The 14,393-nt window shown below is 37.8% G+C and overlaps 1 protein-coding gene across 1 annotated transcript in view; it reads right to left on the bottom strand.

The window, feature by feature from the left end:
- Nucleotides 1-14,393, bottom strand: part of LOC134665078 (BMP-binding endothelial regulator protein) — a 74,756-nt gene that overhangs the window by 33,769 nt on the left and 26,594 nt on the right. The window contains exons 2-3 of the mRNA XM_063521884.1: nt 11,830-11,995; nt 4,167-4,267 (exon numbers count right to left, since the gene is read on the bottom strand). Coding sequence (XP_063377954.1) covers nt 4,167-4,267; nt 11,830-11,914 — 186 coding nt within the window. The 5' untranslated portion in view covers nt 11,915-11,995. The remainder of the gene's footprint in view (nt 1-4,166; nt 4,268-11,829; nt 11,996-14,393) is intronic.

Raw genomic sequence — 14,393 nt, 5'->3', positions numbered from 1 at the left:
GATAATTTTCCCGCCGTCTCCATGCTTCTTTAAGTTGGGTATTGACTGGTCAGCTGCCTATTAGCTATAGTTTTCGCGAAAATCGCCAGGACAGAGGTGAAAATTTGAGTATGAAAACTTGCAACTTTAAATGCATTTTTTGACGAAACTATTGCACTCTAAAATGAAGTCAAAATCAGTCCATCGACTCAATTTTGTACAAGCTTTCTAATGGTACCCCACACGATTCTTACAAATAAAAAAAAATTCAGCCTACCCCTCTCTACCCCCTAAATTTTCCCCTTAAATAAGAAATAAGCAGTTTTGACTTCTTTACAATATGAGTGGTGGTAATTGCTATAACTGTTCCAAATTTTAGGTATCTACGTCAAACGGTCTCTGAGAAAAACGCATTTAACTGATTTGCAAGACCGAAGTGATCCCATAAGTGTTCCGTAAACAAAGTTTTGTACGGAACACTAAAAAATCAGTTAAAAAACTGTTTAACGATGCACAAAATAATACCGCTACTCAGAAACGCAAATAATCATTATTTAATTTAGCGCAACCCATATACCTTATTCACACTGTTTTCATAGATCAAATTTGTATTTTATGAAAATCGGCATGTTTAACCCTGCTCTCCCGTAAGGTAAGTTATTCGAACCTGTGCACTACAATAAGGTAAAAGTACATAGTTGTTTCATTTGTTACGTAATATAATATTCTTTAATTTTTTGTCTTATCTGTAGTGACATGCAGTTAAAAACATAATACATGAAATGTTCTATATGTTCAGTGCTTCCAAATGCAGATTGATCAACCTACCAGCATAATCAGTTGGTATATGGGCTGCGTTGCCCTAAAGCGCCGTAGAGAGTAAAGAGGGGCACGGTGAGGAGCCCCCTCACCATGTTACTTATCTATTTCGAATAGCCCAGATAGGTTACGTCGCGCACTGAAAAAGATTGGGATCCCCTGACCTTACGACTGATAAGGTAGTCGAAATATTTGTGTACCGTTATTTGAAACGCTCAAATTGGGTTGCGCTTTTCACAGAATTTTCCAGAAGTGGATAGGTGCTAATCAACTTAAATATGTTTATTGTCTGGGTGTGACTTTGTCGCACGTATTGTTTAGACTCATTGTCCTAACACGAAGCGTGATCAATTTATTAGGCGACAGTGCGTCTGCGAAAGTGCCAAGCTGGTCATAATGATCGGACGGTCGAATATGCCTCTTCTTTTGCTATGCTAAATTCGTTTACAGCTTTTTATTTGAGTGTCAAAATTATTGAAGTGAAAACTTCTTTAGCGGGGTGCTGAGCACTTTTTGAGGTGGGGAAAAAAAGATAAACTCGATTCAGCGTAACGCGTAACGTAACGCTGACGTCATGTGTCACGGACAATGTTATTCACCAAAGGACTTTAGTCAGTAGCGTGCCTAGGGTTTTGGAGTAGGGCAAGCCGAAAGATATGTTTTCGTAATAACTGTCCAATCTTCACTCTTCGGGGTCAAATGCATCTGCTAGCGTGACGAGGCGAGCTAATCATAGCGCACGTCTGCTACGGAATGAATAATGTCATTTTGTATTTTGTTAGACAAATAGCTCGAGCTTGGTTTGTCGCTTTGAACATGTTTTTCTAGAACGCCGTCATATTTTGATAGCAACGATACAAGTTCCAAAAAATTGCCCCTATTTAATGAAGTGTTTGACTCATCGTGTCCTCTGAAAGGAAGTTCTTGCTGTGCTAAATGGCACACAATATCGACTAACCTCTGAAAAACACTACGATTGTTGTCAACACGCATGTTATGTTTTGATATTTCTTCTGATAATTGTCGCGACAAAGAGGCCTCGATCCTTTGTTTCTCAAAATTGCTAAAAGAAATCACTGCACACATATGTTTACCGGAATTCATGTGCCTCTTTATTGCTCCAGATAAATTATTTAAATCGTTATAGCCAGAAGTATTCAACACCAGCAATACATCTTATTTGTATGGGAACAACCAACAATCCAATGAGTTTTGTAGACGGCCCTACAGAAATTTCTCTTACGCGACTGACTTGACTGAGAAATACACAAGTCGGGTGTTGGTTTTGCCGCGGAAATTAGGTCCCGTTTTTCGACAAAGGTCAAAGACTTTACCTTGTTTTGGTTGACTAAAACGTGGACGCATTTCAAACCGTCACAAGGAACCACTTCTTGATCCATTGTTAACACTTATTAAACTAAGCGCCACAACAATGAACAAATTCACATTCACTATTTAATCAAATTCACTTAAACAAACTTTCGTTACTTTCGATTCGACCACTGACTCGGCTCAACTAAATAATAATACACTTGAAGTAAACGCGAACGCGCGCTGTGCGAACTTATGCAGCTAACTTCACACAAAATCCAAGCATAAATCGTCTTATAAAATTGCTATACATACCAACAAATAGTTACATCGTTCTTTGACGGTTTGTAGGCTGATAGTGCCCAGAGCGGGACGAAAAAGCAAGCACGGTTGCAAGCCAACGAGTGCGAGTTCGAGCAGGATAGCTAGAACATCCTCCGCCTGATTTAGATCGCGCGGACGAGGCGCCACGCCGCGGCATAATTTTGCAACACGCTCGTGCCGCGGTTCGAGGCCGCTGTGGCTTGAATTTAATAATACGGGTTCGTTTGGCGCGCGATTTTCAAAATAATCTTTATTGATCTTATCACTACGTAATTTCGGTAAGGCAATTAGTTGCCTTAGGGCAAGCCCGGCTTTTGGGCTTGTATGGAAGTCCCGCCACTGACTTTAGTCATAACGTATCATAATCAGGTCAATTATTTAAAACTGGACTTCTATATTAAGCAATAAAGCGCAATGTTTTATCTTGTACGGGCTGAAATACGAGGATCTCACAGTTACATTCTAACTTTATATCACTCAAATATAATTCAATAAAGCTACATCTTGATGAAATCGCTAATAAAATTGAACTCTAGTACTGGTGAATAAAACTCAAAATATCATGACCAGATGCGAGGTCTGCAAGGTAACTTTACAATTTCTATTCGAATTTTAAACAATTAACGCTACAAATTTAAGCTCACTGGCCAGCAATTACGGAACTAAAGTTTTTCAATAGAAAAGAGGATGGGTTAATTATACATAGTGCTGCAGACATTTTGGACTAGTCATTGAGTTTTCACTTCTGTCGGCACTCCCGGAGTGCAAGACGTTGTTTTTTCTTGATTTAGGTTGAAGCCAGGCCTAACTAACTATTAAAAAAATGTCTATACTTTGAATTATTTATACTCAAATCATCATCTTTTTACTCCTTCGGTCAATGATCTGAGTGAAGCATATGATTCGCGCACGGCCATTCTGCCATTTACGAGTAGTTCGTACCGACGACGTTACTGAGGGCCTACCGCGAACCACGTTCGACGTGTTGCCTCCCTGTCACATTTACGAACGAATTTACAAGTGCGACAGAGACGCAACACGTCGAACGTAGTTCGCGGTAGGCCTTCAGGACTCGACTAAAAAAACTGAAAGTTGACATTGCGTAATTTAAATATGACAAAGTCAGTAGTCGTCACATTTCCTAAACAATTTTGTTTATTTTACTAAATATGTTAAGACGGGTTTGGTCCTTCAAAACGTATGTTTTTGTGTTCATCGAGATGCCTTTAACAAGTTTTTCTAATTTATCGATATTATGAATTATATTGTAGGTACTTATATGCCGTGACGCCATTTATCTCACTTCATTGCTAATTGGAGGCAGCGTGTCAACAAGATGGTTATAATTTATAATCAATGTAGATACTTATAAAAATTTACACGAAACTATTAATGACATGGATATTATTTAGTCTCCTAAAGACTAAAAGTTTGTTTTATAATAATTTTAATATTACCTAAATAGGAAATAATAAATCGCAAAGTAATCTACGAGTACATGCTTGTAATGACCACAGTTCCCAGTATTATAGAAAACACAGCTGAATGTAAGATAGATCCCGATACAGTTATTAAATAGTAATATGAAGTCCGGAGACCATCATAAAATAATGTCACAGTGACGTTGTGAATAGCTCGTAAAGATTTATTTTACTGTCTGTTAATGTTGTGTGTATTTGTATTGTGACACGATTTCATGGTAGGTACACATGGTGATAAGCCATTTTACCTACCTTGCAATGGCACCGAAAGCAATTGCCCCAGTTCTGATCCAGCCTCTTGTCGTTAAGACGCACTGGCTCCCCTTCGTTGGAGCACGGCTCGCGCCGACCCTCTGTAACACAAGAAGGCTTAGATTAGTCGTACATTAGCACAGAATAAATAATAGTACTAGGTACAGAAGACTCACTTTCTAACAAAACGCGTCTGTTACGATCAGGACAGATATGGGCGCTAGGTGGCGACAGCGCCACGCGCGGCTAATGGCTAGCCACCAAAATTGGTGTGGTACGGATGTACGAGTATTTGTAGCTACCTGTTGCAAAGCGACGAATATGAGCCACGCCTGACATTAGGTAGTGCACGCACAATCTAACTACGAGATGCATGATTAAATTAAAATCATTAAAAATCATTAATAAGTACTAACACAAAGAGATGTAATATTGAAACAACTACTTAGATCTCCAACAAAATATGTATATAGGTACCCACCTGGGGAAGCAGTTCGACATGCAAAGTGAGAAAGTGACACGATAACATCTCACACTCCCCTCCCGAGATATCTGCTCTAACCGCCTTTTCGGCAAACAGGGGTAGTAATTCTGAAGCATTTAATTAATTTAATTAACCTTCCAGCGTGGTTTTCACGGTTAATACAATTATTACTTAGGTACGTTAATTGGTAACGATATATCTTTAATGATAATTTTGAATAAACTTACTATCTTGTAAAATTTGAGGACTTAAATATTTGAGAAGAAAGTCTGCCATATTTTGTTTAAAGTTTTAACCAATTGTATTGTGACTAACATGTTTTTGAAACCGTTTAGCTAAAAGAGCGTATTCAGTCACCCGTGGAGCCATCTATGCTGACAGTCACGATTAGGTCAGGGAGTGAGTTCTAGCAGTGACCAAGCGGAGGAGTGCGGTCGCGGCGTGGGAAGCAAATGTCCTATTATAGCAAGCAAGCGTTGCACCAGCCGCACTGGCCGACGCAAATACCGGACGGCTGCGGTTACATGGATTTGTGAAATGAATCGTTTGAAATATGTTCACTGTCGAAGCCTATTCAAGTATTCACCTAAATGCAACAGTCATTTTCAAAGTGTTAAATCGTGCATATACACCGTGTTTTTTTTCCGTTAATTTCAAGGATGCATTCCTGAGCTTAAATCAAGTAACTTTCTCAAAGACACCGATATTCTAATTAACTCCGTTTCGGAGACATTCAATAATTTATTTTATTCCTATAAGGCCTCTACAACCGTGTACACTTGGCTTAGGGCCGGTTTACACATTGATTAGTGTTCAGAATGAGTTCATACAATTGCTACTAAACTTAAGTACAATCTCGGTCGATCGATGTTGGAAATGACATTGATCACAGATTTCAACTGTTTGGTTGAGTTAAATGTAATGCCCGTGTTAAAACAACGCTACATGCTGCATTTAATTACTTTTTATGTTTTTTTAGTTTTTTTTTCAAGTAAGTAAAATTTTTTTTTGAAAGTTAACTATGCCATTTAGTTGTTTTAAACGTACTTAACCATACCCCGAAGTTAACGGAATTCAATAAAAACATAGTGTATAATAATATCATTTCGAAGTTGCTGCAATGAACTATTTTAGAATTTAATTACGTCTACATACAAGAGAAGAGTACAAAAAAATCTGCCTTAAGGATTTCATTTACGACGCAATCGATTAATGGATTTATGGAGCAAAGCCCCTTTAGACGCGTTCTTTCACTAAACTTGATATGCGGAACAATTCAGTAAGCAATCACAATTTGAAAACAGCCATGTATTTTTATTATTGTTGTCTATCTTTACATTTTTTTTTATTAACAACAAAAAAACATCGAGCATTCAGGATCGATGCAGTACTTAGGTATTCAACAATGCAATATTTGAGTTAAACGTAATTTCTACCGACTCTGATCATCATCATATCAGCCAGAGGACGTCCACTGCTGGACATAGGCCTCCCCCAAAGAGTGCCACAATGACCGACTCTGATCACCAGTTGTTTTTAATCGTGTAAAAGTTAACTGAAGAAGATTTATTAAAGCCCAATGAGTTCATGTTCTTCTCTCACTCTCAGTAAGCGTCAGGGTGAGCGATATGTTTTTTAACTTAAAATCGATATAAATAAAAGATTTAAATAGGTATCAGTGGCGGCGCGTCCATAAAAGCCGATTTCCACCGGCTTGCCTGTTTTTGGATATTTGGGCAGAGTTGTATAGGAAATAGGTAAGCCAAATTAGCCCCGACTTGCATATGAATATGTTTGACGCGCCGCCACTGGTAGGTATAGGTATGTAATGTATCTAAGATGAACTATTGATAATATCCTGATTATCCTTAAAAAATCCGAGATTATGAATTAAAAAAGGTAAATGGATAAATATGTTACATTGTTTATCATTTCTATTGAACTCCATTTTACATACAGGTACCTACTTATTTATGCATAAACAAACATACTTTATTATATTTGATACTTAAAAAATCTTTTACTGGATTCTGGTTCTGGTTCTGCATCTTAACTTACCATCGGTGTTATAGGATAGGATTATGTAGATAAGTCAAATAAATAACATTATCCAATCTCCAAAGTTTACATTTCAAATATACGGTTCGAATTTACAACCGACCTTGAACACAGTTTATCTGACATTGACAAAACATGTTAGTTACCTTCGATGAAATAATAAACTTTCTAACGAATTACGAGAATAAATATACCCACATTGAGAAAAAATACTTATTGCACAAAAGGTAATTCAATCCAGCACTTAAATATTTATGATACACATATAATCCCATAAAATATTTAACGGCGTGATTTTTATTTCAAATCGATTCCAGGGATTTTTTCTTATATTACTTACAATCATGGTATGAAACCGTCATAAACATGTGAACACTTTTTTTCCTTATTCCAAAGACATAAGGTGAATAAATGTTGAAATGTTTATGACTGTGACTTTCGTCATAAAATTATCACACAGCAGCTTCTGGCAGGTTTTATTATACTTATCGAATCTGAAGGTGTTAAGGAAGATATCATCGAATTACTTTTCTTAGAATTGCGGCTCTCCGTGAGCATCGATTATTTGGTCATATATTGTATTAAATTATAACGTTCCGTGTGATACAAGGAAACCAAATGATATGCATAGAATATAATTATTGAACGTAGTAATACGCCCACGCGCGAATAGAGCGGCGCTAAGTAAAAGAAGTTGTATCGTCAGTAGGTAGTATATTATATTGCCTCTGGCGTTAATATATAAATAAACATAATGATCCAAAATAGGTATTCTACTGTAAACACGGATAGTCAGAGAAAAATAATGTTGTAATAGTATATAAATCAAGTCCCTAACCTATTTTTATTCCTCGCATTTGACCAATATATTACTTATAAAAAAGCTACATGAAAGTTTAGTAGTATTTATGTAAGATTAATTCGACTTCAAAATATGGTATTAAAAGGTACCTACGATAGTTATTTTTATATTATTGTCTCGAATTTTCCGCATACTTACTTAAGTAAGTAGTTGTATTTGTTCTCTATATAGGTTTGACTACTGATACTGGGCTAAGTTCCCTTTTTTTTCTATGTGTTTCATTTTAAGTAGATTTTCTTTGTCAGCAAAAAATCCACATTCGATAGCAACGACTACTGATCACAGCACACTATCACGTGGCACAGTATAAACACTGGCTCTGGCAGTGTATGGCAGAGATGACATCGACGTTACGTCGCGACGATGCGCATCCGCATTCTTATTACGTAGCCGGCTCCAGCACCGGCCGAGGCTGTCCTGCGTCAATATTTTGGTAATTAATGTGTGCTCGCTTAGGTACGGAAAGTGCCTACATATTTAATATAATTCTCATGAATATACAAGCGAGAAAAACCGCTTATTTAGCTACATACAATACTGCATGTTGTTCACTATTGTTTTTGTTTATACTTCGTTTTTTTAGCATTAGAAATAAGGTAAACAATCTTGATGTGTCTTTTAATAGAAAACCACATTTTAAAAATAATTTACGGCATATATGTAACAATTATGAATCTAATACGATCATTTATATTTTTTTGCTTTAATAAGTAATAGTTAGGTATTTAAAAAGCGTTTTTCAATTAAAAGACATGTCAAGATCGCTTACCTTCTTTCAAGTTCTTTCTAATGCTAAAAAAACGAGCTATAGGGATCCTTTTTATTTTTTCTTAATAAATACGAATATTGCCTATTATCTATACAGACTATACTGTAGGTTGTATACATACGATCAGTATTTTTTTTTATTTGTCAAATATTGTTTTAATTTCTTATATTTTATCATAACATATTATGTAAATGTTACCGATATTCTATTCTATGCACAGGCACTATATTTAAATAAGAAGCGGAATACTTATAACAGATTGACATTAAGTATTGTTGGCTATACGAACCGTAATATTTCGCATACATTATGGCCAGTATCTCCTCGGTGCGTGGTCAGGTTTGTATTCCATAATACGCTTTTAATCCCATAGCAACCAGTGGTTTTCAAGGCAAACGAATTTAAAGAATAAATCAGTAAATTAACGAATCAAGTAATTCGTATTGTTGGAGATTATACGGGCTATTAGTTGTGGCAATATGTTTGTTTTGTATCTGGACGTTTTGACAAATGTATATGTAGAAATTATGCGGCACGGGCGACAGGCATATTGAAGTGGTTTCTAATTTAGTATTCCTTTAAAAGTTGGCAGAGTCACATACATCCAGAGGCCTTATTTTCGTTGTCATTGGATACTTATTTGTTGTGTGCGTTCGCTAGCTTCGTAGCCACGTGTATAATATGTGCAAGCGCGACGTAAAGACATTCATATCGAATTGGTATTATATTGGTATAAATTTTCATTTCTTAATATGGCCCCATGTCGATTAAATTCGCGGCACGGCCAGCCTTTGCCGTTTGTGTTGAAAGAGTGCTATAGATAAGGCCTGACATTCATAGATAAACGAATTTTAATCGCACATCAATGTCAATATAGAATTGACATTGAACTTGGTCGTTAATATAGCATTGTAGGCAACGATACGTGATTTGAAGTTACTATGTCTAATTTGATAACGCGAAGGTCATTTATAGTTTGACGACCAGTTTATTGTAATAGGTATCTATATGGTCGTAATTTTTTATAACAAAGGAGTCGATAAACTTCAAACGTGTCGGTTTTTATACAAGTTGATATAGCAAAGTAGGTACCTACCTACGTATTCTTCACAGTTGGAATCTTTTTTCATTTCCCTCGCATATACAAAATATTGACTTTTTGATACGAGAAAGCTAAGCAAAGCATTTTGGCTAGGTCAATTTTAAAACCAATCACGGCGAGAATCTTTAATCTTCGAAAGAACAGATAAAAACGTAGATGTATAAATATGCGTATTTTCATCATCAAAGTACATTAAATTTTAAAGGACTCGATTTACTTAAGTAATATCCCTGTAGCGGTTAGAATTACATTACACACGCTAGTTACTAGAAATTATGTAAATCTTGAAAATATACGGTGCTTTAAACACTTTACACGCAGTATGATTGCGGTGTTTTAATTTTAAAGGCTCGCGCAAAATATCCATAAAATAGTTATAAGCTGCACGATTATTGGTCATTTTAGTAATGACGGCTAGATGAGGATAAGTTTTAGAAAGCTGCTCCTGTAAATACACTTGCCTTAGGGACAGAGTAAATACACTGTATAAGTGCATAATTCCACAATTTCCGTTCAAAGTGAAAATAAACAAAGGTACAGTCAGCATGAATAGTAGCGGAGGACACTTTGACACTACACGTCAAAAGTCACACTCATTATCTAGCTACTAGCTTTACACAAATAGTCTCTTTATTTAAAACAATAAGTAATATATGACACATACTTTACCGGAAACCGGAGACATTTTTTTCTGTATTTGCAAATTTTGTAAAGCTGATAAGGTGACTAGTGCTCGACATGCTAATGCCCAATAGATGACACCCTGCTGTTGACAATGACTTTTACTGGGTTTCAAGATGACATGTACTGGGACCGCGTCGAGCACCAGTACCACCATCGTACTGTTGGTGTGTTGCACTATTCAGTATTCACTACTTACCTTCATGCTGACTGTACTAACACATGAACACCTAGCGCGTTTTAGTTAGTATTAGTAGATCGGACAAATTTTAGCACCAACGGATAATTAGACGAACAAGACACGAGTAATGGTAACATTCCATTTCTAACCGCAGCTGCACTACCGGTAATGAACGCGTCGCTGTCATTGTCAATTTCCATAGTAAAATGAACAGTATTGCAGCTGTCGTTGGAAATGGACTGTCACCTTAAGACAACGGCCTCGCTCACGAATCGCTCCTAACGGCGTGATTCGGGAAATGAATTAGAGATTAGTGAACAAGATACGATATCATAAAGATGTGTGACGTCCCACGGGTAAAGGTACCTTAGGGCGCTTGGACGCTACTATTAACGCCGCTTCAATATTATTGCGACGCTATGCGACGTAAGCGCCAGCCGCCATAAGGTACCTTTTGCCGTGGAACGTCACATATCTTTACTATTTCATATCTAGTGAATCCCTAATTCATTTCCCAAATCGCGGCGCCAGCCGTCATAAGGTACCTTTTGCCGTGGAACGTCACATATCTTTACTATATCGTATATAGTTAATCTCTATTCGTTTCCCGAATCGAGCCGTTAATCCTTGAAGCCTGATCTTAAATCGTGATTTTGAAGTAAACGTGTGTAGTATCTAATGGAACCATTCACCGCGCGGGCGCCACTGAGGCTGTGATCTATGTGGGACCGCGCGGTTTCGCAACCGAAGAATTGTCGTCGAGCACCTTGTGCATTGTGCAACCGGTAACCGTCGAGAGCAACCCGTTTATTGTGAGGTGCCTTGTGAAACCCAACCAATGAAAGTATGCACCTTAACAACATTGTTAATCAAGAGCCTTCTTAAGCACTGGACTTCATATGTTGTATACGCACATACGATTTAAAACGCACCATATATTTACAATCAACCATTCTCGTTATATCTGATTTCGATTTTAGGGACCAACATTCGCTATAACGCCACATAATTATTTTACTCTTAAATCCAATAAAGCCTTAAATATTACCTGGGAAACTGCATACCTATTTAATGTTATTTATTATGTTGCTGGATTCGTCAATTTATGCGTCCAAAGTTAAAACGGCCGTTTTTTGTTTTGAGTTCATAGATCGACGAAACCAGCAACATAAAAACTAGTTTGATGTATTCAAAAGGTGCTTAAGAGTAAATACACAATTCAGTACGTAACAACCCCCTTTTTTCAATATATTTCGTTAAATTTAAATAATCACGATTATTTAGCTGTGGCCACAGAATAAATAATAGTACTAAGTACAGAAGACTCACTCTCTAACAAAACGCGTCTGTTACGATCAGCACAGATATGGCCGCTAGGTGGCGATAGCGCCACGCGCGGCTTATGGCAAACCCCAAAATTGGGGCCGAACGGATGCAATATTAGCAAAGCGACGAAATCGCGGAGTGAGACACGCCTGCTGTGGCACTAGTGTGCACGTTGATGGGCTGTTAAAGATGCTACTTACTGATGACCGCGGTGGACGCCTGCACGGTGTCGGCGATGACGGCTAGCACGAGCAGACAGAGAGCGGCAGCGCGCGGGCCGAGCATGATCGGAGCTACCGGCGCCGGCGCCCGCTGCGCCGCCCCCCTCGCATCACACACTCGCGCTACGCCACGAGTGCGCACCACCTGAAACAATGGACAATCACTGACGTGTATATCTAAGGACTGGCCTTACGGGCACTAAATGGTACTAGTTCAGTGGTGTCATTCACGAAATCCAGCCAATCGTGCAGCCTAACGCAACTATAGTTCGTTTTTTTTAGCATTAGAAAGAACTCCACAGAAGTAAGCGTACAGTTTCTATCAGCCTCTTTAATTCTTAATAATTATTGAATTATCTAATGTAGCACGGTCAATACATATAATTTACTTCAATTTACTACCGTTAAAAGTGCCGGATTTGGAACCACAAGCTTACTTCTGCGAAGTTCTTTCTAATGCTAAAAAAAACGAACTATAGTTGGGACCAATAGCGCGCCTGATGCGAACTTATCAACCATTGGATGGTGTTTAGGAAAAATGTGTCAACCCACATTCATTTTGCAATAAAATGTCAACTTTAAGCGTCAATGTTTTGAGATGACATCTTGTTGTCAAAACTGAAACTTAATTGATCAATAAGAAATCGACCAAATCGTTAGTCGTTATGATAGGTTAGGACTTAAATATACTTAATTATAAAAAAAATACAAGACAGAACAGAAGTATCACGTTTATCCATCATCTCAAAGAACTTCATACACTCTTTACATAGATCCATCCAACTATTTGCAAAGACATAAAATTGCGATGCTGATGCGAAGAGCGCAATAGGTATTGAAGAGCGCCGAGAAGTGGTGATTTGCTCATGGGACACAATGCGTGCAGATTTATATATGTTAACTACTCCTTAATTAGGCACCTGAATCTATAAAAACAAATGCTCATATAGGGATAAGATTTCAAATTAAAATCGTGATAATTATATTCCAACAAAAACTATTGAACATTGGCGCGTCGAATGTAGCGCGAGGCAGTCAATGAACTCCAAATTATCTCAAATGAGCGATAAGTAATTTATTTATTGGGATTTTTTGCAGTACCGACCCAGATATGTGGTACATCGTTGGTGATCGATAGCATAGGACGAGGGTACTGTCTTCCCTTTTAGAACTACGTTTAGCAAGCCAAGCTTATATGTACATTTTAACCACTACTATGAGTCTATGACCACAACGATAGTCATAAAGGTTCATGTTCTAAACATGCTCACACTCAACGTGAAACCGACGAAGACTCATTGCAATCCTAATTGATGTACCTAGTCAAACCTATGTTACGTCCCACAGATAAAGGTACCTTATGGCGGTTGGCGCTTACAACGCGTAGCAGCGTATTCGTATTGGAACATCATGAATAACACCTTAAGCGTCAGCCACCATAAGGTACCTTTTTCACGGGAAACGTCACATATAGATAATAAGTATATAAATAAAATAATAACTTTGCTTCACCTAGAAATCATGTAATCATGTTTTGTGTCCGAAACGAGCTCATCCGAAAGCGCACAAAAGTCGTCGACATAGGTCACAGGGTCGCCCGGCTAAAATGGGCCTGGGCAGGGCATATGTGCCGACTTCACGACGAACGGTGGAGCAAGTACGTTTTGAAGTGGAGACCCCGGCTAGGCAGAAGAATTGTAGGCAGACCACCCGCCCGTTGGTCCGATGACATAAAGGAGACTGCGGGACCAGTCTGGATTAGGGTGACCAACAACCGCTCAAAATGGAGAGAGATTGGAGAGGCGTATGCCCAACGGTGGGCGAACACTCGCTGAAGAAGAAGAATCATGTTTTGAATGCCTCATGTTTAACTTGTCTAAGATATCTAAGAATACAATTAGGTAGACAGGTTCAATTTACAAAGTGTACAAACACTAAATTCAATCGTTGACATATCTAAGTAAACGAGACAGTGCGAGATATTTGATCAACAATCAAACACGAAATGTCCTTAGTAACTGCAAACTATGTTTATACCCAATTGAGAATTAATTATTCAATGTTAATCGTAGATTTAATGACCCCTTGCAGTGCCGTTTCTGCGCTTGATAGCGAACTAACGTCCTTAGCGCAATTTTTTATAACATTCCTCGAGATCGACGACCTCGGACATATACCATTTTATTCATTAATAATAGAGTAGAGCAAAAAGTGATACATATTAAGTGAGTTTACACGATCGCACACGGCCGCCTGTAAAAGTCTCGGCGTATTGTCAATTACGCTAGTTCCGGTTTTACATCCTCTTTGGTAATGCATTTTGAACTTAATACAAAAAATAATAATTGCCTCTCTTTAATTTAATACTTTTTTGTTACTTGTAAACGCCTGTCATAAACGGAGCACATACATTCACATTAAACGAGCGCCTACATGCACAAAACAAACCAACATCAATCATCGATGGGGTACGTGCAAAATAATTTAGAATATAATCATTTTAATAGTGTTCCAATTGAATTGTTGAGCATAATACTGCATAA

Source organism: Cydia fagiglandana, chromosome 6, assembly GCF_963556715.1.
Source record: "Cydia fagiglandana chromosome 6, ilCydFagi1.1, whole genome shotgun sequence".
In the NCBI taxonomy this organism is placed as follows: Eukaryota; Metazoa; Arthropoda; class Insecta; order Lepidoptera; family Tortricidae; genus Cydia; species Cydia fagiglandana.
This window is presented reverse-complemented; position numbering and strand designations above follow the sequence as displayed.